The sequence below is a fragment of the Pristiophorus japonicus genome, chromosome 15 (assembly GCF_044704955.1).
Source record: "Pristiophorus japonicus isolate sPriJap1 chromosome 15, sPriJap1.hap1, whole genome shotgun sequence".
NCBI lineage: Eukaryota > Metazoa > Chordata > Chondrichthyes > Pristiophoridae > Pristiophorus > Pristiophorus japonicus.
In genome coordinates, this window is record NC_091991.1 from 163,470,653 (window position 1) to 163,498,189 (window position 27,537).

The 27,537-nt window shown below is 44.5% G+C and overlaps 1 protein-coding gene and 1 long non-coding RNA gene across 11 annotated transcripts in view; one reads left to right on the top strand and one right to left on the bottom strand.

Annotated features, from left to right (window-relative positions):
- The window catches only part of hagh (hydroxyacylglutathione hydrolase), a 287,679-nt gene that overhangs the window by 135,039 nt on the left and 125,103 nt on the right, over positions 1-27,537 (top strand). For 4 of the 10 annotated variants that reach the window (XR_011596840.1, XM_070901244.1, XM_070901236.1 and 1 more), the window contains exons 1-5: positions 5,061-5,118; positions 7,157-7,237; positions 10,837-10,894; positions 22,294-22,425; positions 25,351-25,423. Coding sequence is in view for 9 of the 10 variants with exons in the window: in XM_070901244.1 (XP_070757345.1) it covers positions 7,166-7,237; positions 10,837-10,894; positions 22,294-22,425; positions 25,351-25,423 (335 nt within the window). In the remaining variant the exon portion in view is untranslated. Of the gene's footprint in view, positions 1-5,060; positions 5,119-5,231; positions 5,288-5,352; positions 5,398-5,454; positions 5,532-6,847; positions 6,868-7,156; positions 7,238-10,836; positions 10,895-22,293; positions 22,426-25,350; positions 25,424-27,537 lie in introns of those variants that run through there. The other 6 variants (XM_070901239.1, XM_070901238.1, XM_070901240.1 and 3 more) reach the window with 5 other exon arrangements.
- LOC139281201 (uncharacterized) lies at positions 1,958-5,287 on the bottom strand. The gene is made up of 3 exons (XR_011596843.1): positions 5,004-5,287; positions 2,163-2,314; positions 1,958-2,011 (listed from the first exon to the last, which is right to left on the bottom strand). It is a non-coding gene; the product is annotated as an uncharacterized lncRNA (long non-coding RNA).

Here is a 27,537-nt window from a genome sequence, read left to right on the forward strand (position 1 = left end):
CAGTTGCCTGGACCGATCTGGTGGCGCTTTGCAGTACTCTCCTGAATGGGTCTCCATATTCGTGGTGGTCTGCTGCATGCTGCACAACCTGGCCCTCATGAGGGGCCAGCCGCTGGAGGTCGAGCCAGCAGCACCATCTGATAATGAGGAGGAGAAGGAGGAGGAAGAAGATCCCTGTCGCCACCCAGCCAGGAGGCATCGTTGCCATCGCAACCCTGCAAGGGAGGTGCAGCTACGTCTGACAGCTGCTCGATTCACATAATCTCATCCACACATGACCCTCCAGTTCCCACTTTCCACGGCCATCCCAATGAGTGCCTTCACACAGAATTGGCAACTTCCAAATGAAACACCTGGCCAGATATATGTGCAAAAAATAAAGATTTATCAAATGATGCAAATCAGTGCAAAAACACAATAGAACCAAAAATACTACCATAAACTAACACAATTCAGCATGTTTTGCCCCTGTGCATCTCCTTATAACACATCTTACGCATGCCTATCCTAACACTATGCTTAAGTGTCTCCCCTGTGGCTGCATCATGGGTCTGGGAAGGCTGCTGTGGTTGTTGTGTGGGAGCTACAGATGTCCTTGTCGGACACCCTTGAACACCTTTGGGCCTGGAAGGGCCGGCTGCAGACTGGGCAGTACCCTCCTGGGAGGGTTCAGTCTGGCTTGGCTTGGGTGAGGCCATGCATGGAGGCACAAGCGGAGTGCCAGGTCTGGGGTCAGGAATGTTGTGATCTTGAGAGAGCACATCATCAGGATCCTGATCCGAGGAGCCCGAGTCACTCACCGTGGGACGGCAAATTACCACCACCAGCAAGCTGAGAGAGGTCAGGTCGGTGGTGCAGCACGACACCAGAAGGTCCCCCGTGGCCCGTGTTGGACCCAGCCGCGAATTCAACACTGAGGTGTCAGGTGGCATCGAGCTGAAACTGCATGAGAGCAGCCAGAGTCTCAAACCCAACAGAGATGGCAGCAGTTTGACGCTCCATGGCAACAGTGAGACGCTCAGTGGCCTGTTGCCCAGAGTGCATAAGAGCATTCTGAGCTTCCAGGGCCGTGGCCATCCTCTCCAATCCAGCACCGATGTGCTCGGTCCCTCGTGCCTGTGCTGAAATGGAAGCTGCCACATCACCTGCAGGTTGCGGCATCGCAGCTAGATCCGCACGGTCACTCTGGGAATCCACCATCGCCTGCACACTGGCAATGGTGGGCTCCATGGTGTACGCAGAGTTGTCGTCAATGCGGGAGGCGGACTCCTCCACACTCCTCACCACTTCTGAAAGCATCTCTGGCATCCTTGTCAGTGCCCCCAACATCTGGAAATGCATGGCCTCCACCCATCTTTCGTAAGTCGCTACATCGATGGCATCATCTGAGTCCTCGTCAGCAGAACTCCACTGCGGACTCGCCCCCCCGGAGAGGTGGCACCTGAGGTTGCCTAGCCTTGTCACCATGCTGCAGCCCTCTAGGCCCCGGTGCAACATCTAGTGCAGACCCCTGTACTACCTCATCTATGTCAGACCATGCACTCCCAGTATCTGAGCTGGTGCGTGTGGATGGAAGCAGTGACGTTGGTACCATCAGTGTCCTCCTCTTCCTCTTCCACCTCAGTGGCATCCCCAAACGATAGTGCTGTGGATGCTCTCAGCAGGGCTTGAACCCTCAATGTCCTCACTGTTGCGACTTGAAAATTCAGGCCTTATGTGGAGAAGGGTGTGATGCAGGTCTCCAGCTGGTTTGTGACGTCTCTCGTAACTGGCGACTGTGCTGGGTGTGCTGCCAATCAGTCTGTCATCTGCAAGCATAAATGGGAGAAGGACTGCCTTGAGGGGGAGGGGGGGGATTAACGCATGGAGCCTACAAATAGCAGACTTCCAGAAGGAAAGGCACAGTAGGTGCTAGCGCATTCAGGTAGAGAGTGCATTCAAGGACGGCCTCACTTACCAATGCTGCCCACATCGGCGTCACCAGTACCGCAGGCCAAAGGGGGCGTCTTATCTGCAAGCATAAATGGGAGAAGGGCTGCCATGCTGGGAAGATGGGGGATGAAGGCATGGAGGATGCAACTAGCAGACTTCCATGAAGGAAAGGAACAGTAGGCGTTGGCGCATTCAAGGAGGGAGCGCATCAAAGGAGGGCCTTCACTTACCCATATCGGCGTCAGCACTACCCTCACCCACAGGGAAGGCACAATGTCTGCCGACGAGCGCCTCAACCCTCTTCCAAAGGTGTGAGGACCTGCGTGTCTGCCTCGCCACCACCAGTCCTCCTTTGCTCGGCTCTATTGTGAACCAGTTTGGCCTGAAAAAGAAAGAATGGTTGGTGAGTACCACTATGATGACGCATCAGAAATGAGTGCACAAGTGTCTGTCCCTGACATGCAGCTGTAAGTGTGAGATGAAAGGGAGCCTCCATTGCGAGAACACACACGTATAGAGGCGTGAACAATGAAATGCTGCTTGAGTGACTAAACAGTGAGGCTCGCAGATGCAAGGTCAGCAGCTGGTGGAAGAGGTACTCACTTTCATAAGACAGATGATTACGTGGAATCGTTTCCTGCACTGCATGGGAGTCCTCTCATGAATGGAGGTGCTTGAGACCACCTCTGCTATCTCCCTCCATGCATTACTCAAGACCTCCCGAGTTGGTCTCCCCACATTGGGATACGGCAGTCTCATCCTGCCCTCTACACCCTGCAATAAAGGTCTCCAGCTCTGCATCAGTGAAACGGTTTGCCCTCCTTGCTCCCCTAACACCAGCCACCCTGAAACTAAATGTCTCCTCAGTGCCGAGCTGCAAACACTGACATTTAAGAAGGCTCGGGAGCAGCTGGCTCGTTAGATCCACATTACCAGCATGCTGAATTTCTCCGTGGTGATCCCGCTTCAATTCACAGGAACCCAGTTTTTTACTTTTTTGGCTGAATATCGATCGGGGCACCACCAATTCGGCGGTGATGGCCCCAAAAAGTTGGGAGGTGCTCCAGCTTTCTTGCGCAAGTGAATTTTGGCCCCTTTGCATCCCTACATTATTACATGTCTATAAAAGTATTTTATTAGTTTTAAATGCTGTGAGACGTCCTGACATTGTGAAAGGTACATCAATGCAAGTTTGTTCTTTCTTCCTTATACTAGCCTTACTGACCTTAAGGAAATATTCTGCATTTATTTTATGCCATTTAATAATTTGTAAACCTCAGTGAGGTCACTCCTTCTCTCTAGACCACTAAGCTTCTCTAATATTTCCTCATAGCTCATCACCTTACCCTTGGTATCATTCTTCTTGCTCTCCACTACATCCTTTCCAATGTACGTACATCCCAATCGAAGTGCTGCGATTAGAATTGCACACAATATTCCAAATGAGGTCTGACCAATGCAGTGTAAAGTATCAGCATAACTTCTGTAGAGTTATAAGAGCTACTTTTATAAATAATTAATGTTTGGAAAATCGTGGGGATCCTGAAGTCCTAAAATCCGCTCCAGGTTGGTGAAGCTCTATGCTCGGAGTGTAAATTCATTAAATTACCCATATATGCTATTGTTCTGGCTATGCTTTTTAACTGCTTCTGCACACCACCTTACTTTAAAGTGATGAGTCTACTATCATTCCTAGGTCCCTTTCAAACTCTCCCCGAGTGCTAATTCTATTCCCTTCTGCTGCTGAAGCCCTCATCCATGCCTTTGTTACCTCTAGACTTGACTATTCTAATGCACTCTTGGCTGGCCTCCCACATTCTACCCTACGTAAACTACAGTCGATATAAAACTCGGTTGCCCGTGTCCTAACTCGCACCAAGTCCTGCTCACCCATCACATCTGTGCTCGCTGACCTACATGGCTCTCAGTTAAGCAATGCCTCGATTTCAAAATTCTCATCTTTGTTTTCAAGTCCCTCCATGGCCTTACCCCTCCCTATCTCTGTAATCTCCTTCACCCCCACAACCCCTTAAGATGTCTGCGCTCCTCTAATTCTGCCCGCTTGAGCATCCCTGATTACAATTGCTCAACCATTGGTGGCCATGTCTTCCGTTGCCTCGGCCCTAAGCTCTGGAATTCCTTGCCTAAACCTCTCTGCCTCTCTACCTCTTTCCTCCTTCAAGATGCTCCTTAAAACCAACCTCTTTGACCAAGTGTCATGCATTCATTTCTCTTTATGTAGCTCGGTGACAATTTCTTTGTCTCATAATTCTCCTTTGAAGAGGCTTGTTACGTTTCACTACGTTAAAGGCGCTATATAAATACAACTTGTTATTGGTGTATACCTATGCTGCTCATTTTAGCTTTGACTTTGCAGTATGTCGTAATTGTAAGTATTTATTTTTATTTTCCATTTGTCTATCCAATTGCACAGCTGAGCTAAATCCTGCTACAAAATCTTAACTATACCTTCCATCCCTACTGCACACCCAATTTTAGTGTTGCCTGAAAAGTTTAACCAACTTAATGATTTTTGCATCCAGGTCATTGACATTGATAAGAACCAACAAGAGTACAACCACTGATCCCCGCAGTATTTTGCTCAGTACAGATATTTTCTGTCCATTAACATTAATTTGATGGAAAATCGTGCACAATACACTAACAATTTTCAGATACACCACCTGCTATATCTAAAGCCATGCCTGTAGCATAGGACCTTGGAAAGTTCTGCCCCACATCTCGGGGGTATTCTTTCTTATTTTTAAAACCAATTTCCAATGAAGTCCCAAATTCTACCCTGGGTTCCCATGGATTTTTTAATTTTAATTAGTAGTCATTCATGCTTTTATCAAAGTTCTTCTTGAAGTTCAAATAAACAATATTGGTGGGACCAATACTATCCATTTTAGTTGTAACATCCTTAAAGAAATCAAAGAGTTTGTCCTGTGCAAGTCTGGCCATACATTTGGCTGTATCTTCCCACTGTAGGTAGATTATCACCAGTATTAACAATTTTCCATGTGGTGCCTCCTTATTTGAATGTCATGTCCATCCCAAGCAACTCTCACCTGTGCCAGGTGCTGACCAATCAGTGCTCAAGGGGCTCCGGTGACGTCACGGCGGGTCAAAGCGCCAACTCCTCACACGACGTCGAAAGTGACAGGCTCAACTGACTGTATTAAGGTACGGTTTGCCTGCTTTATGGCCAATAGAGAGAGAGAGAGAAAAATACTTCCTTAACATTAAAATTACGCGATTAAGAGTGATTCTGACCCCGACGATTGAATTAGCCGCCCGTGATTCCGAATGGAGGGGCGAATAGAGCGAACCCCTTGCGGCGGAGCGTCGTGCGGTGAGAATCAGCGGGCGCCGCGCGCGCTTTGGGGCTCGCGCCACTTTCAAACCGCCACCGCCGCGCGTCTCTCGCTAACGGAACCGCGCACGCGCCCTCCGGATGAACAGGTAGAGCGCGAGCCAGCTTCTCCTGGCCAAGCCCAAGTCCCCTTGCCCACCTCCTCACCTCACCAAGGGGAGGAAACACAAAGGAGAGGCCTTTCTCTTTCTGTGCCTGGCATTTTCGTGTCGACAAGCAAAATGTAAATATCACTGTCAGCCCGTGGAACCCACAAACCAAAGAGGAAAGTGCTTCCCCAAAAACAGCTGACAGCAAACACAGGGCTCTGGCATACTATACACGGCATCCATTACATCCCCAACGTCCCTTACGGCCACTAGATTGAAAAAAAGCTGTTAGGGGGCGTCTGTTATCACCCCTTGTTTGTACAAGGTGGTGGTGAGTCGTCCTCTTGAGCTGCTGCAGTCCATGTGGTGAAGATACTCTCGCTGTGCTGTTGGGGAGGGAGTTCCAGGATTTTGACCCAGCGACGATGAAGGAACGTCGATATATTTCCAAGTCAGGATGATGTGTAACTTGGAGGGAACTTGAAGGTTCCCATGTCCTTCTAGATGGTAGAGGTCGCAGGTTTGGGAGGTGCTAACGCAGAGGCCTTGACAAATTGCTGCAGTGCATCTTGTAGATGGTACATAATATATAAGAACATAAGAATTAGGAGCAGGAGTAGGTCATTGGGCCCATCGAGCATGCTCCGCCATTCAATGAGATCATGGCTGATCATCTACCTGCAGTACAGACTGCAGCCATAGTACGCCGGTGTTTAAGGAGGTGGATGTGGTGCCAATCAAGTGGGCTGCACTCATCCAGGCAAATGGAGAGTATTCCATCACACTCCTGACTTGTGCCTTGTAAATGGTGGAAAGGCTCTGGGGAATCAGGAGGTGATTCACTCACCTCAAAATACCCAGCCTCTGACCCTCTCTTGTAGCCATAGTAATTATGTGGCTGGTCCAGTTAAGTTTCTAGTCAATGGTGACACCCAGGATATTGATGGTGGCGGATTCAATGATGCTAATGTCATTGAATGTCAAGAGGAGGAGGTTAGACTCTTGTTGGAGATGGTCATTATCTGCCACTTGTGTGGAGCAAATGTTACTTGCCACTTATCAGCCCAAGCCTGGATGTTACACATGTCTGGCTGATTGCGGGCACGGACTGCTTTATTATCTGAGGAATTTCGAATGGAACTGAATCATCAGCGAACATCCCCACTTTTGACCTTATGATGGAGGGAAGGTCATTGATGGAGGGAAGCAGCTGAAGATGGTTGGGCAAAGGGAACTGCCTGAGGAACTCCTGCAGCGATGTCTCGGGGCTGAGATGATTGGCCTCTGACAACCGCAACCATTCCTTTGTGCTACATTAGCAATCATACTCCTACATGATGTAGTTGCCATACCTTAAAACACAAGATAAATTTTGGCACCTCATGAAACCTGTCATTTGCAAGTGGGTTTTATTTGCAGTTTCCATTGGGCCACAATAGATGAAAAACAAATCTATGTTTCTGTGGAAAGGTAGGTTTTATTTTTGTATGAAGAGAATGTAACCGGTAAAATAAAGCTGCACTATACTGTTCCCAACAAAGAACTGATCAAATCCAACTTTACTTGATTTTGGTAGAAGAAAAAATATGAATTGGGTACACCACAAAAACATTGCTCACAAGATGATCAAATACTTTGCAGTTGTGCTTCCATATTTGAAACCGGTCCATGGGAGAAAATGTATAGCAAGGACTTAATTAACTAAATTTTAACTTTTTAAAATGTGTGGAATCTGAATTTATTTATTTTTAAATTACAGAATAAGACGATGATGGCTTACAGTTCCTCTGGCCAGAACTTGGTTCCCATTTCTGATCTTCATCCAAACTCAGCACGTCCTGTAGGTGCTAATAGCATAACAGCATTGTAATATTTCAAAAAAGCTTATAGATGATGTCAGATATTAAATACAGGTTGAACCTCTCTTATCCAGCACCCTCGGGACTTGGCCTGTGCCGGATAAGGGATTTTGCTGGACGAGGGGAGGCCGCGTTAAATTGGATGGTACAGGCACTGAGCAAGGGGATATCGGCGCTGGTTGGCTTGGGGCTGGGAGTGCGGCAGAGAGATCATTGGGGCTGCGCGGTGGATCGCGGGGTCAGGCCAGCGATTGTGGGAGTTGGCAGCGAGGAAGGTCTTCAATTTGTTCATGTCGGAGCAGCCGGGAATGGTGCCGAACGAGGGGTGGTGCCCGATAAGGGAGGTTCAACCTCTATTTGCTTGATATGATTTATATATCAGCTATGCAGAAATTTGTCACTTTTAATGTATCGTTCTTTTAAGTTTGATCGAATTCTGTCCCCATTTATACTCCTACCTCCAGTACAGAAGGACGGCTGTAGAATTCCATAGCTTTAGATGGATTTTATTTGTGGGTTGCTCATCAGGAGCTGTGAATAGTAATGGAGGAGAAGAAATAAACTATGGGGGAAAAATTGATTATCACCCGGTTTGAGGCGATAACACCACCTGGTCGCTAACTTTAGCGCCGGGCGATGTTTACCGCCTCCAACCGGGATTTTAATTTTTAGCGCCTTAAGAGTGGAACGCTAAGGGAAACATAGAAACATAGAAAATAGGTGCAGGAATAGGCCATTTGGCACTTCGAGCCTGCATCGCCATTCAATGAGTTCATGGCTGACCATGCAACTTCAGTACCCCATTCCTGCTTTCTCGCCATACCCCTTGACCCCACCTGGTAGTAAGGACTACATCTAACTCCTTTTTGAATATATTTAGTGAATTGGCCTCAACAACTTTCTGTGGTAGAGAATTCCACAGGTTCACCACTCTCTGGGTGAAGAAGTTTCTCCTCATCTCGGTCCTAATTGGCTTACCCCTTATCCTTAGACTGTGACCTCCTGGTTCTGGACTTCCCCAACATCAGGAACATTCTTCCTGCATCTCACCTGTCCAATCCCATCAGAATTTTATGTTTCTATGAGATCCCCTCTCATTCTTCTGAACTCCAGTGAATACAAGCCCAGTTGATCCAGTCTTTCTTGATATGTCAGTCCCGCCATCCCGGGAATCAGTCTGGTGAACCTTCGCTGCACTCCCTCAATAGCAAGAATGTCCTTCCTCAAGTTAGGAGACCAAAACTGTACACAATACTCCAGGTGTGGCCTCACCAAGGCCCTGTACAACTTTAGCAACACCTCCCTGCCCCTGTACTCAAATCCCCTCGCTATGAAGGCCAACATGCCATTTGCTTTCTTAACCGCCTGCTGTACCTGCATGCCAACCTTCAATGACTGATGTACCATGACACCCAGGTCTCGTTGCACCTCCCCTTTTCCTAATCTATCACCATTCAGGTAATAGTCTGTCTCTCTGTTTTTACAACCAAAGTGGATAACCTCACATTTATCCACATTATAGTTCATCTGCCATGCATTTGCCCACTCACCTAACCTATCCAAGTCACTCTGCAGCCTCATAGCATCCTCCTCGCAGTTCACACTGCCACCCAACTTAGTGTCATCCGCAAATTTGGAGATACTATATTTAATCCCCTTGTCTAAATCCTTAACGTACAGTGTAAACAGCTGGGGCCCCAGCACAGAACCTTGCGGTACCCCACTAGTCACTGCCTGCCATTCTGAAAAGTACCCATTTACTCCTACTCTTTGCTTCCAGTCTGCCAACCAGTTCTCATCCACGTCAGTACACTACCCCCAATCCCATGTGCTTTAACTTTGCACATTAATCTCTTGTGTGGGACCTTGTCGAAAGCCTTCTGAAAGTCCAAATACACCACATCAACTGGTTCTCCCTTGTCCACTCTACTGGAATCCACTCTTCTCTTCGGGCACTAAAGTTGAATCGTGGAGCACTAGCGCGGGAGCGCTACTGAAATTGAGGCGCTAGGAATCCAGCATCATAGCCTAAAGAGGAGGTCAGTTGGACTACCTGGAAACTGTAAACAAATGGAAAGGAGGTTAGCAACAGTGTTCAACAGGTAAGAGAGGTAAGTGAATATAAATAAAGTCGATTCTGAACACTCACCTGCTCATTCGTTGCTATATTTCCCCGGGATCTTCTTCGGAACGCCTGCTTTCCCTGTCGGGAGTAGCGGCAGAGGAAAACAATCATGTTCGCAAACGCGGCACTAATGGGGCGTTGCACACTCTTGCAGTCACCAAGTGGGTGATTCTAGAGTGTGCACCGCTGACTGATAGCGCCGCCGATAAACTACTGAAGTTCGCAGCAGGCACTAACAGCACTGCACTCCAGCGGTAATTGCTTAGCGCCCCTCTCGGGCGCTAACGGGTGGCGCTATTACATTCAATTTTTCGCCCTATAAATTTTCTTCAAGATGTGACACACTCTACCAGTCCCTCTCTTCTTCCTTCCCATAGTCCAGCTGGAACCTGTAAACATAAATTTACAGGTTGTAGTTTCAGTTTGTAGAAAAGAATGAGTTGTCTTTTTGCATTGTATTAAAACACTAGTCAACATCCTGTGGCATTGCACATGGAGTCAAGCAGAGCCAAGTGAAGCAGGGCTAAAGGCAGTGAATAATTGGACCAGGGCATGCTTGCATAATGCATCCCTCATTTTAATCATCCATTCTGTCCTTATTTTTATATTTCTATTATAGATTTCTATGTTTACATTTTTCTAGGAACTGGCTTTGTATGCTTGCTTCCACTGGAAGGATGGTGTAGTTACAGCGTAATACGTTTACATTGGCAGTTGCTATTTTAAATGTAGATATAGGAATTTCTAATGGGAAAAGTTGACTTCAATGGAACGGAAAATCGAGCAGAGTGTATACCATGGCCAATTAGCGAGCACCAGTTTTCCGCCTGCACCCAAAATGATTTTTAACATATTATGCAAATAAATTTTCTTCTATAATTAGCATTTAGGGGTGCAGTTATACAAGGTCATTCTGAGACTGGTAGCTATAAGAGTGATGCATAGCCAGCAAGATCAGAGTACTGTGGGTTGTGACTTGCGCTCTTTGCCAGGAGAGAACTCTGTGCACCTGTACTAAGACTGGTGGCCTCAACTCTGCTTCCTCAGCAGTTATTTTTAAATGTTTGGAGAGCGGGCATAATATTAAAAAGACTCGATATTAAATTTATAAAGTATCCAGGAGTCCTAATGCATCAGGGTTCATAGTAGTTTGGATTTATATCCACCTGATGTTAAAGCCAAAAAGTACATGATGGTCTTCTGAAGGGGTGGCTTAGCTCTGCTTAGCTTTAGTGCATTCAGGACTCAGATAAGAATCTGAATCAAGTTATATTGCGCACCCAAATCTGTTTTGCCCTGGCATGCAAGTGGCCAAATAACTGCAGCCTTTAAATAATATATTGGTGTCAGTAAACCCAACATACTGCACCATTACAAATATTGATTTAACCAACATTAATATCAAACACTGGTTTCTTTAATATTATTTTCAGTGTGTTATTTTATGCCTTTCAGTGTGTAGCTGGAGTAGTGATTGCAAAAATTGATGCTAAAGGATTTCCTGACCGAAAAAGTTGAGTATTCTCATTACTACTTCTGAAGGTTGTATAAAATCATTTTTTGGTTAATTGACAAATTTCTGGATGTTAAGATTAATTAGGATTCAATATTATATTATATTGTATGATTGTGAAACTGAGAATCTGTCCAGGAACCTGATACTGGGTGCAGTGAGTGAAAGTGAAAAAATACTGCTGTAATCTTCCTTTGTAAATAGCATATGATGTCCTTGTAAAATATAATGACACAAAATGAATATTAGCCCTGCCCTTTATGTTTATTAAATTGACAGGCTGTCTAATTTGGACAGCTTTGAACCTTTATGCAGCATTTAATTGGAATGTCTCATGATGCGTGACGTATTGCTAGATCTAACATTGGGAGCCTCATTGTGTCTGTGTTTGGAATTGTTTATTTTTAAATCATGTTTTTTTGAATGATCCTCTTGCAATTTTAGTTTCAAATTACTGCTGTTTGCAGCAATTATGGAAGGTAGCTCAATTGAAGATAAATAAGAATTCCCTTTGTATATATCAGGCAAAATTTATTCATGTACAGTCTCCCTTTTTGAATGATTGTTCGAGGGACGGGTATGTATTGTGCTGCCCCCATTGTTTTCAGCTGATCTTTGGCCTGCTCTGAGGCTGGATTTAGTGGTGTCGGGCTTCTGGGGGTGCTTCTTTTTTCTCAATAAAATGGGAAGGTGGTGGCCTGGTGCTGGTTTGGCTACATTTCCGCTGTTAGTGTTTGTCTGTTTTCTCCTGATTTTTATCCTCCATGATGTCCACTTGTTTGCTCCAAATATATAATCCTTCTTGCTCCCCTTGAAATCATAATGAACAATTTGCCTAGTGCTGTTTCCATGACTTTCAATCCTGGTCCAAACCATCCTGCCAATATGGCTCTTCTTAACTTGGTCATTCTTGAGACTTATGCTACGACAGCTCTTGTTTTGTCACCTTGGCTCAGTTGGTAGCACTGTGCCACCTGATTCAGAAGGTTGTGGGTTCATCTACCATTGCAGGACTCAAGCACATAATATAGTGTGACATTGCAGCGGAGTACTGAGGGAATGCTGCATTATCCAAAGTGATGTTCTTTGGATGAGATATTGCACCTATCTGTCTATTTCAGTGCTTCAAGCGGACATTAAAGAGTGTGAAAAAGATTAGGAAATTTGCCCAACAAGTCTTGGCTAACATTTTTCCTTCGGCCAACATTCTTCCTTCAACCAACACCAAAACAAACAGAATAACAGGTAATTCCTGTCATTGCTGTTTATGAGATCTTGCTGTGTGTGGCATGGCTGCTATGTTTGCCTACATAACAGTAGTCATTGCACTTCAAGTAATACATTTTATGTGAAGCACTGAGACGTTTCTGAAAAATATGAAAAGGAAGTAATGTCAATGCACTTGATTTTTTTACAACATTTTTTGTCATTACTGTTGATTTTTAAAATCTTATTTAGCTGTGTGTTACAAACATATTTAAGTTTTCTATTATTGTTGGTCTATATACATGGCAATGCTGACCTCTTGTTTAGTTTTCATTGTATCTTTGATTGTGTTTTTCGCTCCTTGCATTTTATAGCTAGTGCTACATAGTTCAAAATACCAAAAATAAAAAGTTCAAGATCTAGTCCACGATCAGGTCCGAAAGTGGCCGTATTCCTAGAAATCTGTGTAAAATATATCTGCCACCCCCGTTCACTCTTAAAAATGTATTTCTGATGGTATAGTTGCATAATGGGTTAATGCATTCTCTCTTCACTTTGAGATTTGAGTTCAAATCCAGCACATTGTGATGTGTTCAAGGTCTCTTCTGCTTGCTATCTCTTTGATGTAGGCTACATGAAATGAGTAGCGGCAGTCTCAATTTATTTCCTTAGTGAAGACTCACAATGCAACACCGGCCATAATTTGGTATCAAATTGTCAGTACTCTCAAAGACACTATAAACATGATGGATGAGGAAAATGGAAAGTTCACATTGGTAGAGCAGGGGGTAATCTCCAGAGGTTGGAGTTAAGGCACCTTGTTAGAGCAGAGTAGAGGGAGCTTTGCTCATTATCTGTTTGTGCTATGCCTGACTTGGCAGTGCACAATAAGTGCTTTTACATTTCAAAACTGCAACCAACACCAAATGCATGGTTCTCTCATCGTGGACTGCTTTAGTAGTATAAATTTGCTGACTTAGCTAGCTATGTCGGAAGTAGAGACCCATTTTTTAAAATACTTTCATAATTAACACGCAGAAATATATTCAAAAGTTTCTTCAGAATTAATCCATATAAAAATGGGTATTTTCTTCTAACTAATTCTCCCACTGGTACAACCTATTTAGATAAATGTAAGTACAGCACTCCGATTACAAAATGCTGCTCATTATTTTTCCAAGAAATACAATTGACTGCAAACATTTCTACTAAAGCTCTTTGAATTATGTGTATTTGGTTTTAAGTGGAGCTAGATCAGTTGGTTGGCTTTGAAAGACTCTCTGATTTATTCATTAGAGCAATATGACATGTTTTCCAATTTTCTCTGATGCCAAAGCACCCTTTTAGTGATCATTGACACTGTGTTGTCCCTGTAAAAAAACAACTCACAATTTGTTGCACTTTGGTGTTTCACCAATGTCGGCACCAATCTGATATCCAGAACATGTACTACTCTGATAGTCCTGTGCACTGCAGCACCTTTGTTACAAACTGCTGTGACACTGAATGATATTAACTTAAAAGGAAAAAAAATTAGAGGGGAATACTTTCAATTCAAAACACTTCCCTATCCTATCTAAGTAGTAAGGGATTTAACTAATCTGCTTTTTTCTTAAGAGACAATCTTATATTTATTTCTCTTTTTAAACCTTATGGAATCTCATCATTTTGAGTCTCCACAATCTCTGCAAGCAGCTTTCCTACCTTTGTCAGCAATGTGTGCATCTACAATGGGCATCTCGAGGCAGGATCTGGGCCAATTCAGAATGCAGATAGGGAGGCATTTGAAGTAGGAGAATAGATATTGCTGTATATAGAGGGAGTGTCATTCTCAGCTAGTCTTGTGCATCTCCTAGTGGCTATTTCAGAGAAGCATTGGCAGAGGTCTGAGAGCAGGTCAGCCACTAACCCTCTTGGGCAACCAAAGAATTTGAAGACAAATTAAGGAAGCTCAATTGCAAATAATATTTTTAAAGTAATTAGCTACTGTAAATATTAAAGATGAATATATTACTTTATTTTTATAGGAGCATCACTTTTGTAGCATTGTGCACTAAAAGTGTTCCTGCATCGGAAAATATAATTGCACCTAGAGAGCAAAATTACTGAAGAACATTCGTTTTTCTGTCACAGCTTTATAATATTCAGAGTTAAAAATTTACAGAAACTGTAGGACCTTACACAAGATGGAAAACTCACATATTTTGAGAAGTTGTAGTGGATGTAAAGCAATACAGAAATGTTTTCCCAGCAAGTTCATGTGAAGGAGATTATTGCAGCCCAGGTTAATTGGCTTCTATCAGTTCCAGTATTTCAAGAAAATAATCTGTTTAACATCAGTTTAAGAAATGCTAAATGCAATTTATTTTAGTTTATTAATATTTAGGTCATTTTAGGTTATTTGTTTTCAAAAATAAAAACTATAAACAGGAAACCGTACACAGCAGAAATGAATTATAATACAGTTTTTCTCATCTTAATTAAGGCTCTATTACGATCATAGGGCTCAATTTTCCCCGGTCATTTGCACTGTTTTTTTGGCATGCGCCATTTTTTTTGCCATATTTTTTTTCCAAGTTTCCCCCTGCGATCTGCGCCGGCGTAATTGACTTAGTTATGATTTTTCTAGGCCAATTTTTTTGACATCATAGGTGGCATTCCCTCATATCTGTGCCGTTTTTTTCAATTTTTCACAGTTTGGCCAACATTTTTTCCTCCTAGGTCGCGTATTTGGCCATTCCCAAAAACCTTCTGGTCACCTAAGAAAACCAGCGCACATTCACAAATCGGCGCTGAAAGACGTCATTGTTTTTAAATCGAAGATTTTGGAGAGAGTCAAGAACACTGTCAAAATCAGTCATAAAGTTCAACTTTTTTTTACCTGTCAACGTAGAAGTGTAAATTTGTTGGATTTCAGAAGTTTTCTCATTTCTTTGCTCACTCACATGCCACCACCGAACGTCTTGAAGCAGGGCTGGAGGGTCGTAGCTTTGGCCGGCAGAATCGGCCCTGCGCCCAGACACAGTGGCTTGGAGCTTGGCTACAAAACAAGCGGTGGTGGGGGGGCGGGAGGGGAGAGAGAGAGTGAGGTGCCGATCGGAAGGCTTTGAGCCCGGGGAGCGAGGTGGCAATCGAAAGGGTTCTGCACTGAAGACTGTAATGAGTGGGGGGGGGTGGGGGGGGGGGAGAAGGGAAGAGAGGAGAGAGAAGGGGAGAAGTCACAAAACTCCAATTAGTTAAGGGGGGGGGGGGGAGAGAGGAGAAGCCACAAGACATTTGGGTGTGGTCCATGTATACAGACTTTGTGGAGAAAGAGAACAACAAACCTGTCCTGCCTGCCTGCTTTCCTGCTGTTTTGAGCTTCTTTCAAAGGTTAAATTTAAGTATGTGGGCAATACTGACAATGCCATACCTTGTACGAGCCTTCTGCATCATGGTGCTACGTAGGAGACAATTGATTCAATTTCATCGCATCGGGGACATCAGAGCCCTTAGGGTGCTGGGCAGGAGGCCCTACCCACCTCGGATATATCGAGACAGGGGTTCGTACCTCCACCTGAGTGATGCAGGCTGTCAGAAGGCTGCGTTTCCGCAAAGAAGTTGTAAGTGAGATCTGTGAGTTGGTCAAAGCAGGCCTGCAACCTAGAAGCATCAGGAGGACTGCTTTGTCAGCCTCAAGCTACAACTGCGCCATCTCTCAACATGCAACACATGTCTCCATTTGCCAGGCCACGGCTGCACTGTACGTGCGTAGGAATAACTTCATAAAGTTCCCCATGACCGCCCAAGCAATCCATGACAGGGCTGTGGGCTTCTCCAGGATTGCTGGCTTCCCAAAGGTACAGGGTTACATTGATTGTACCCACATCGCCTTGCGAGCACCTTTGAAGGATTCCGAGATGTACAGGAACAGAAAAGGCTTCCACTCCATTAATGTGCAGCTCGTGTGTGACGATATGCATCATATCATGTCAGTCGATGCAAGATACCCTGACATCACCCATGATGCGTTCATCCTACGTGACAGCGTTATATCTGCCATGTTTCAGCAGCAGCAGCCAGAAGGGCAGAGCTGGCTACTGGGAGACAAAGGGTACGGCCTCGCCACCTGGCTCATGACGCCCCTACGCGTAACCCGGATGGAAGCTGACCGTCAATACAACATGTCGCAGCAGAATAGAGAGGACCATTGGCATATTGTAACAGCGTTTCCGATGCCTGGACCATTCTGGAGGCTACTTGTGATACTCCCCTGAGATTGTCGGTCAGTTCACTGTTGTTTGCTGCATGTTGCATAACTTAGCCATCATGAGACAGCAGCACCTGATAGTGGAAGACTCACCTGCGGTGAGAGAGGCTGATGATAATGTGTGGAAGATGCAGGTGACGAGGAGGAGGAGGAGGTCAACGAGGATGAGGAAGCCATGCAAGTGCCTGAGGCTGGAGCACGACGGCGGAGGAGGGCGGGCCATTGTGCCCCTTTAACGATTGCTCGAATCTTGCGCCAGCAGCTCATCCGTGAACGCTTTACTGATGCCACATGGACCATGTTTACTGTTTGGAGCTGTTCCGTAATGTGTGTGATAATGGAACAAATAATGTAAATGATTCAGTTTTAATGTAAAATATATTTTATTCAAAAATTTAACAATGTACTTAACTTTAAAACATTATTCTTGTATAAAACCTTACTTTAAGATCATTCTTTAAGATCACTTATAAACTTTTATAAACTTGTAAATTTACATAACTGACAAAAAACTTTTAATTTGGGAACAGTTACAACAGTAACAACAATAATAATATCAACAACAACAACAACAGCAGCAGCAGCAAAGAAAGACTGCACCCACCCATCTCTCCTCCACCTTATTATGTGCTTGGTCTTGGACTCTCCACCACCCCTGCCCACAGGCAGTGGAGCAGAGTTTCTGGGCTTGGTACCAAACTTATTCTTTCTAACATCTCGGGTACTGCATACCTATTAATAGCAGCGGGGGGGAGGGTCGATGTCAGGCGGCAAATTGGAGGGCCCAGGCAGCAAGTTGGAGGGGGCCCGGCTTTGGGCTCTTCAGAGGCTGGTGTGGGGATTGGAGTGGGAGTGGCAGTTGATTCTGTCAATGGGTGCGGGGTCTGGGCGTGTTCTCTTACTGCAGCAGCTAACACCAACATGCCGTCCCTCATGCGTCCTGACAGTGTCTCAATGACCTGCAACATTCCCTCTCTCATGTTGAGCAAAACTGTCTGAACTACCTGCAACATTCCCTCCCTCATGCTCAGTGATGTGGTTTGCACTACCTGACATTCCCTCCCTCATAGCCACTATTACCTCACTGATGATCCCGGATATTGTTCCCATTTCTCGTGTCATTGTTATTACTTCTCCTGACAGTCCCGCTACCTCATCACTCACCCCACTAATGGCGTCCAGGAGTGATTGGGTAAGGTCAATGCTCTCCGCACTCAATGACATCATCTGAACCGCATCAGTTAGATACTGCACCTCAGGAGAGCGCAGTCGAGCTTTCCTTCCCCTCCTCCCCATGGGTGTGCCTCACTGCACCCCACCACTGGGACCTGCAGCCTGGGACGGTGGGACCCTGGGTGTGCCTCACTGCACCACACCACAAGGACCCGCAACCTTGGAAGGTGGGGCCCTGGGTGTGCCTCGCTGCACCACACCACTGGAACCCGCAATCTCGGAAGGTGAGAAACCATGGAATGTCCCACTAGTTACGTAAGGGGCTGTCACCTCCATGAGCGGCACCTCCAAAGTCAGTACAACAGTGGGAGCTTCATGCAGCTCCAGCCCCTCTCTCTCACCCCCTTGTTCTTGGTCTGGAGGGTTGGATTGGAAGATGTTTTCCTCTTCAGGCTCGTACGCATCTGAATCTTCTGCATCGTCAGTGTTGGCCTTAGGTTCTGCAAAATATAACAGAACAGGCAAATGGTTAGCAGCAGAGGAGGGGGCAGGATGGGCGGCTTGAGTAATAAGAACATAGGAACATAAGAAATAGGAGCAGGAGTAGGACATACGGCGCCTCGAACCTGCACCTCCATTTAATATGATCATGGCTGATCCGATCATGGACTCAGGTCCACTTCCCTGCCCGCTCCCCATAACCCTTTATTCCCTTATCGGTTAAGAAACTGTCTATCTCTGTCTTAAATTTATTCAATGACCTAGCTTCCACAGCTCTCTGAGGCAGTGAATTCTATAGATTTACAACCCTCTGAGAGAAGAAATTCCTCCTCATCTCAGTTTTAAATGGGCGGCCCCTTATTCTAAGTATATGCCACCTAGTTCTAGTCCCACCTATCAGTGGAAACATCCTCTCTGCGTCCACCTTGTCAAGCCCCCTGGTAATCTTATACATTTCGATAAGATCATCTCTCATTCTTCTGAATTCCAATGAGTAGCAGCCCAACCTATTCAACCTTTCCTCATAAGTCAGCTTCCTTATTACCTATTCAACCGAGTGAACCTTTTCTGAACTGCCTCCAAAGCAATTATACTCTTTCTTAAATATGGAAACCAAAACTGTACGCAGTATTCCAGTTGTGGCCTCACTAATACCCTGTAAATGAAGCAAGACTTCCCTGCTTTTATACTCCATCCCCTTTGCAATAAAGGCCAAGATTCCATCGGCCTTCCTGATCACTTGCGGTACCTGCATACTTTTGTGTTTCATGCACCACGACCCCCAGATCCTGCTGTACTGCAGCACTTCGCAATTTTTCTCCATTTAAATAATAACTTGCTCTTTGATTTTTTTCTGCCAAAGTGCATAACCTCACACTTTCCAACATTATACTCTTATTTGCCAAATTTTTGCCCACTCACTTAGCCTGTCTATGTCCTTTTGCAGATTTTTTTGTGTCCTCCTCACACATTGCTTTTCCTCCCATCTTTGTATCGTCAGCAAACTTGGCTACGTTACACTCGGTCCCTTCATCCAAGTCGTTAATATAGATTGAAAATAGTTGGGGTCCCAGCACTGATCCCTGCGGCACCCCACTAGTTACTGATTGCCAACCCGAGAATGAACCATTTATCCCGATTCTCTGTTTTCTGTTAGTTAGCCAATCCTCTATCCATGCTAATATATTACCCCCAACCCTGTGAAATTTTATCTTGTGCAGTAACCTTTTATGTGGCACCCTATCAGATGCCTTCTGGAAGTCCAAATACACCACAGCCACTGGTTCCCCTTTATCCACCCTGTTCATTACATCCTCAAAGAATTCCAGCAAATTTGTCAAACAACTTTCCCTTCATAAATGTCCTGCTACTGCTTCTTTAATAATGGACTCCAACATTTTCCCAACCACAGATGTTAGGCTAACTGGTCTATAGTTTCCTGCTTTTTGTCTGCCTCCTTTTTTAAATAGGGGAGTTACATTTGCAGTTTTCCAATCTGCTGGGACCTCCCCAGAATCCAGGGAATTTTGGTAAATTACAACCAATGCATCCAGTATCCTTGCCGCTACTTCTCTCAAGACCCTAGGATGCAAGCCATCAGGTCCAGGAGATTTATCCGCCTTTAGTCCCATTATCTTCCTGAATACCACCTCCTTAGTGATTGTGATTGTGGTTAAGTTCCTCCCCTCCCATAGCCCCTTGACTATCCACTGTTGGGATATTTTTAGTGTCCTCTACCGTAAAGACTGATACAAAACATTTGTTCAGAGTTTCTGCCATCTCCATGTTCCCCATCACTAATTCCCCAGTTTCGTCCTCTAAGGGACCAACATTACGTTAGCCACTCTTCTTTTTATATACCTGTAGAAACTCTTGCTATCTGTTTTTACATTTCGTGCTAGTTTACTTTCATAGTCTATCTTCCCTTTCTTAATCATTTTTTTAGTCATTCTTTGCTGGCTTTTTAGAGCTTCCCAATCTTCTGTCCTCCCAGTAGTTTTGGCCACTTTGTATGGCCTTGTTTTTAATTGGATACCATCCTTTATTTCTTCAGTTAGGCACGGATAGCTATCTTTTCTTTTAGGCCCACACATCGCAGGCCAGGCAGCAGGCTGATTTGAAGGACCACGATGAATTTGCAGGACTTACCCTCTCCCTCGAGTGTGAGCCCAGCTTGTGCAGTACTGATTGCTTTTTTCCAGGCAGGACGCATCATCATAGGCAGTCCCTTGGAATCGAGAAAGACTTGCTTCCACTCTAAAAATGAATCCTTAGGTGGCTGAACAGTCCAATATGAGAGCCAAAGTCCCTGTCACAGGTGGGACAGATAGTCGTTGAGGGAAAGGGTGTGTGGGACTGTTTGCCGCACGCTCTTTCCACTGTCTGTGCTTGATTTCTGCATGCTCTCAGCGATGAAACATCAAAACAGCGGCCCTCTCTTCCAAGGGTGTCAGTGGGTGCAGATTTTCTGGGCCTCCTCCTGTTCAAGTTCTTTCCCTTTTATTATATGCCAACTTCCTTTGCAAAGATGAAAATTTAACTTTTTAAAGAGGGTGTCTTTTTGCTGGGTGGGACATATACAGATGGTCACATTTACAATTGCAATTGCATTAAATAAATGAAAATATTACTAACACTAACTATTTGACTTAGGTCCTGCCATTTCTTTTTATACTGACCTCTAGATATCGTGATGGTCACCATTAACTCAGTAATCTTCTGCAATTTGGTTCCAGCGTTTCTTCATTTCTTTGGGTGGAACTTTTATGTGACCTCTGCTGGTGTTCAGCTCCTGTCATCTGTTTTCAGTCACATTAACTAGTGCATCCACTTCTTCCTGTAAGAAATTTTTGGTCCTTGCACCTTGTTGCATCTTGTATTGCTGCAGCTGCGATTTTTCCAATGCTCTCACACAGCACTCAACGTTCTCTCACACACAACTGGCTCTTTAAAAATGGCCGATTGCCAAATCGGAGCTGTACTGTGATTACGCGTCCATTGCAACGACGTCAAAAACGTAACTTTTTTCCTGCAGAAGGTGTGACATTGTTTTTTGGCGCAGACAGCAGGTTCCCCCCTCCCCTCCCGAGGCAACTGGACACGCTGCATGGCGCCAAATTCAAATTATACATCGGGGGAACTTTGGCAAATTATTTCTGGTGCATTTCTGGCCTAGAAAAACGGGCTTAACTCGAGCAATACGCCAGAAAGCAGGCTTGGGGAAAATTGATCCCATAGACCTGTTGTTTGCAAGCCTCATTCCTAACTTTACCTTGATGTGGATAGCCTAGTCAGTAAGGGAGCTCTAACCTGGATAATATCAACCTCTCTTCATAAATTTGCAAAAACAAGGCTTGACTGTATGGAACAAATATATCATTGCACTGGTGGAACCCCCATGTAATTGCTCATGGTACGTCGGAAGATCTGCTGTTTTGTAATAACAGGAGCTTTATACCATGTGATGCACAATGTATTATTCTGATACAAAAGCAAAATACTGCGGATGCTGGAATCTGAAATAAAAACAGAAAATGCTGGAAATTTCAGCGGGTCAGGCAGCATCTGTGGAGAGAAAAACAAAGTTAATGTTTCAGGTCGATGACCTTATTCTAAGGTGGAGTTGATTTCCTTTTCAGGCCACAAGGTCTACGTGCTGTATATAGGCACATTAAGTATGTCAATATTTGGTAGAGGTGTTTAAAATAATGAAGGAATGGGACAGAGTAGTTTGAAACATCAAATGTTTGAGGGGTCTAGATATAAGATTAAATGTAAAAGATTTAGGACAGACTGTGGAGAAACTTGTTTTATACAGAAGACTGTGAGACTACAGAATGCACTACAAGAGTTGGTGATCGAAGCAGAGACCATTTCAGAATAGGTAAGGTAAGTGGTTGAAGCAAAGGGGAATAAAGGTATATCAGAACAGGGTGGGCATATTAGATTAAGGACTACTGCTCCTGTGGAGGATAAACACCAACACGGACTGGTTGGGTTGAACGGTCTGTGTCCGTGGTGTAATTTCTATGTAAGTACGATAATTAACGTTGACAGGTGCTTGTAAATTCCTGGCTCCTCCTGAAGGTCAGAAGAAACCAGCAGTAAATCATGACTTTATCTTTTTTTATACTTTTTAATAAAATTAAGAAGCGGAAGTTTTCATTTGTGATTCAGATGTGCTTTAGATATTTACTGATAATATGTAGATATTTGATATTTTTATCTTAGGAGTACATGCCATTGGTAACTGTCTGTTTACTTTCCTTAGACATTGGAACAGAAAGATATACTTTTACTTTCACAATTCGAGATAGTCCAGTTTACTTCATCAATGTGGCTTCCTGGGGGAGAGAAGAATACATAAGAGGGCTTTCTAACAGTTTCAGAATTGGGGATTGTGGTACGTTTTAAGTAACTGATCTTTTTGAAAAGAAGCTTAATAATCAGAAACGTTTCATAAGAAGTGTACCTTTCAGATGTATTCAACGTTACATACAGTTGCTTGTATTATTTTGGAGAAAATGGGCGTCTTTCAAAAAATAGTGTTAAGTGATCCACATGCATATTGGAGCTGAAATTGCCCTCCGACCAAAAGGGGGCACACTCATCGAATTTGAAGATTTTTTTCTCACCCCAATCTATGGGGCGGAGAGTAGAGCGAAATTCAGCTCTTTAAGTTTTTTTTTTTCCGTGCGGTGTTTGGGGCGGAAGTCGGCGTGGAGCGGGGCGGACATCGGTTGATGTCATCAGTGCCGCGTCACAATGTCCCTCCGCTTCAGTTAAAGGGGAGGGACGCTGTGAACTCTGCTGTTTGTTTAGTTTGGAAGGCCGACAATTAAAATAAAATGGCGGCCGCGGCAAAGCACCTTCCCCTTTAAGGGCGGACGCGCTGCCCAGCCACACACAGCTTCCCGCAGATGAAAGATGCCGGGAGCACCGAGCGGCGGTCAATCCGCTACCACGGGGCAATTTACCACGGGGTGATTTTCCACGCGGGGTTGAAAGTGGTCGCCGCCGGTTGGTGGGGGGATGGCATGTGCCCGACGGGGCAGCAACACGGGCGGCGCGGTGACGAGCACCACTGGAAACAAAATGGAGGGAAATTTATGAAATGACGCCGACTCCGTGCTGACTAGGCGGTGAGTCCTTACCGACCCATGGTCGTCTCTTTGAGGCAGTCACGGCTCTTAAAGAAATGGACAATTTCTGCCCCATTGACTTTTGACGAATTAGCTTATCCCAAGCAAATATTTTGCTTAAATAACTGTCACACTCAACATCTTTAATTTTTTTGTTAATTAGGTTGTTATAAATGCTGATAGTTTTTAAGCTCTTAGATTATCTAACTCTTGAGGATTCACTTTCATATTTTGTTGTTAATGAGAGATATTTTTTTATCTACAATATTTCCCACCCATTTCTCATGACGAACATTATTTATTCTTGGAAATAGTTCCATACATTTCAGCAGCCCTAAGATGTTTTACCCAAATGTCCATTTTTCAGGGCAAAGCTTTCAGATGGCCCTGTGCCATCAAGGGGACTTTGCAGTATTGGGTGCTTATTGGAAAATCGAAGCAATACACCCATGATTTTCTGATGAGCTGCGTGCTGCATGTGGGTCGTGGAAAGCCAGAATAGTGACTATTAACAACTATACACACTTTTTAGGAGTCACTGGAGATTAATCAGGAACTGGAATCCAGTATTTTGCAAAATGCTCATGTTTTAGGAGTTTCAAGGGATGCTGAGAATGTTTTTAATTGTCCACTTTAAAAAGAAATTCTACTATTCATTCCAACAAATGTCATCTTTGAGCTGTCTTTATTAACTTACTTTTAAAGGATTATACTTTTTTGTGTCTTCTGTTATAATTGGACCTTTTTGTCTTTTATCTTTTGTTTAATCAGATTACATCAATCAAATTAACTTTATGTTGGTGCAGCTTTCAAGACCTTAGATTCAAACCAGAAGTGATTTGAGGCCCACTTTTCAGTACATGCATGATACAGGACCAATGTCAAGTCTCCTGGGCAGGAAAGATTGGTTTGGATGACTTAGATTGTGGGTTTGTGTGCAGCCAGGGATCAGCATTATTCCTGCTCCTGGATGTTGATCTCAGGAAATAGAATTGTACAAAATAATTGAATTGATGCAGTGTCCCATATGCAAGATGCAAACTAGCTAGACTTGTTTGTCTTTCGTCATATTTCCGCAGCTTTTATACCCTTCTATTTTCTTTTTAAATAATAAGTTTTTTTTTGCTAAGCTTAAGTGAAGAAAATTAATGTTCCAGACACCATATTAAGCGATTGTTATCTGAGTATTTCCTAATGTTTTCCTTATCAGGCTAGTTCGTTAACTGGTTCGTTAAGTGGGCTGAGACATGAAATTAAATGTTTTGGCCTAGAAATTGATCTCTTTAGCGCCTCCAGGGGGCGATAACAGGGCGCTAACGACTTACTGACCAGGCGTGGCGGGATGAACGACGCCAGCTAGCTTGGGCGAAAGGTTTGCAGCGGCAGTAACGCTTTGCGCCATGACCTCCTGTGCCCATAGATCGCGATGTCAGTGCTGTGCGCATCGCCCCGGACCCAAACTTTGGTTCCGCCTCCTGCAGCATCGCCGGGCAACAATACCGACAGATGCAGGAGGCGTTGTTCGGGAGGCTGGGAGCTTCGGGGGCAGAAGTTAAAGGGGAGGTGGCTGAGGTAAGTGCAAGAATTGTTGAAATGATTATTGTCCATTTTTTCGCTTCCTCTTTGGCCACGATCGATCAGCTCGGCACTCTGCTGGAGTGCATGGGGTTGATCAGCCAGAAATCGTGCCAGATCGTGGCTGCTGGCGGAGGCCAGCTAACTGGACCCAGTGTGTAACCTGTAACGACGGCCCTTCCCTTTAAGGAAGAGAAGTAGCCTCGGATCGCGGAGGCGCTGCACGGGTCAATGCGCGGCATTGGACCACTACTGCCCCGCTTGTGTCCTTGATTTAGTGCTCCACTTCCTTCCTGGAGCGCAAACACTGAATTTAGAAAAAACTCGGATTCATTAGCGCTAAGTTTCCCAGCTTTCAAAAGTTAGTGCCCCAAATGGGGCGATACTGATTTTCTCCCCTGTTATGTTTCTGTTTGATATATTTTTTTAAATCTATCTTCAGAATAGAAAGGATAGTATCCTGTTGACATGCTCCAAAATTATTTTCGCCTCATTCCTTTGGGACCTCCTCATTTTAACTACATGCAGTCTCATTATAGTAATACAAATTCTCAAAGATTTTGCAAATATGTGTTTACCGATAAAATAATTTTAAAAATCTTTTTTTTTAGTTGTAATTGAAAATCCACTAGTTCAGGCCAAAGATACAGAAAAGGAAGAAAGATTCAGCCCATCTACTTCAAGGTATATTAAAAATTAAATCTTTACTACACAATTATAATAAATATTTATGCTTGAAGCCATCTGGTATAATTAAAATTGCTAAATTGTTACTGACTTAATAGATATAGGGCCTGAACTTGGTGGAAGCTAAGTTCCACCCAAACGCCGCCCAAAGGACCGCCGAGATACCTGATGGTACTTTGGGCGGGAGTTTCATAAAAAAAGTCCTTGAATGACCGCCTGGTGGAAAAAAAACGACTTATGCCATGAATCTGGGCGGCAGCAAGTGGGAGCTTCCAACCTTGGCGGCAAATGCGATCCATGCCAAAGTGCCGCCGAAGATTGAGTCGGGCCAGGGAGGGGACTTAAAAGTAAAAATTTACACAAAAAAGGAAATCCACTGGAATACCTTCAGGGGACCCCATCCACCTAAATCGCTGAAAAAAATAAATAAAAGAAGTTCACTAACCTTTTTTAGCAGGTCTTCTTACTTACCGCTGGGGTTAGATCTGCATTCACGTAGCAGTCCTTCCTCCTGCTACCGCCGACTTCCGCCCGCACCAAACTGGCAGCTCAGTGGGCGGGAGGACACCTTACGCGCCTTGTGTGCCAGTGGCCATCAGTGGGTGGTTCCCAGCGGTCTTCCTCTCCCGCTGGTGGGAGGTCTAGTGGACAATGGCACCGAGGGGAGACTGCCCAAAAAACTTGCTGGCAGCCAGTGACAGTGGGCGATATGGCCACCAAATTCAGGCCCAAAATTTCTGGCTAAATATAGCTGAAATACTTGTGTTACTTTGTGTTCAGCATAGACTTGGGGGGTGGGGGGGCGGGGTTGGTGGAATAAACCCACAAAACTATAATAAGAGCATAGTTTTGATCCCACACTGAGATGCCCTTTCTTGATGTTACTCTTGCATATCAACTCCACAGTGCTGCCTGAAATGCTAATTCCACATACAGTAGGTCACATCTGCAGTATGTCTCCATGGCAGAGCCTTGTAAATTATCATAATTCGAAGAGTGAAACTTTTATAATTAATTAGAGACCACTGAGAAGTGCAGGTCAAATCTGCTGATCACCACTGACCACTCTCCTGGTGAACTGGTGCATCTCCATGTTGAACACCACTTGGAGAAACACTGAAAGAAGCAAGGCCACAGAATGTACTCTGGATGGGATTTAAAATATCCCCTACCAAGAGTGGTTCGGTATTACCACTACTGACTCAAGCTGGCCGAGTCCCGAAGGACATAGCTGCCAGAGTGGGCCTGCATCATTTGGTGAGGGAACCATAATGACGGAGTAATCTCTGTGTTCATCCTAACTGACCTACTTGTTGCAGGCACGTCTATCCATATTGGCATTGGTCAAAGTCTTGTCTTCACAGTGAGGATACCCTTCACTGTGTAGTGATGTATTACCACTATGCTTAGTGGGATAGACTAAGGATAAATCTACCAGTCCAGAATTGGAAATCTGTAAGGTGCTATGGACCATCATCATCAGAATTGTATACCACCACAATCTGTAATTTCATGATACTGCACGTTCCTCACTCCTCTATCGCTGTCAAGCTGTAAGTCCAATTTTGGTTCACTGAGGAATGCAAAAGAGCATGCCAGAGGCCAAACCAGGCACACCTTAGAATTAAGCACCAATCTAGTGAAACTATAATACAGAGCTAGCTGCATGCTAATCATCAAAAGCAGCATGCTATAGACGGAGCTATGTGGTCTCACCAAGCTAAAAATGCTGAATGGACAGTCAACTTTGACTCTTCCCAAGGTCCCCATTATTATAGATGCCACTGATCAACAAATTAGGTTCACGCTGCATGACCTTAAGAAGTTGTTGAGTGCACTGGGCACATTGAAGGCTATGCATCCTGATAATATCCCAGCAATGGTGCTAAAGATTTATACATCAGAACTAGCTGTCCCCTTAGCCAGGCTAATCCAGTGCAGTGCAGTAGCATCCAGCTTGACAATGTGGAAAATTACCCAGCTATTCACAAGTCTGACCTGGCCAGTTGCCTCTATTATTAAACTCTTCCCAAGTATCAACAAAGTGATGGAAGAGTTATCAAAAGTGATGGAAGAGTTATCAAAAGCTATCAAATAGCAGTCACTCATCA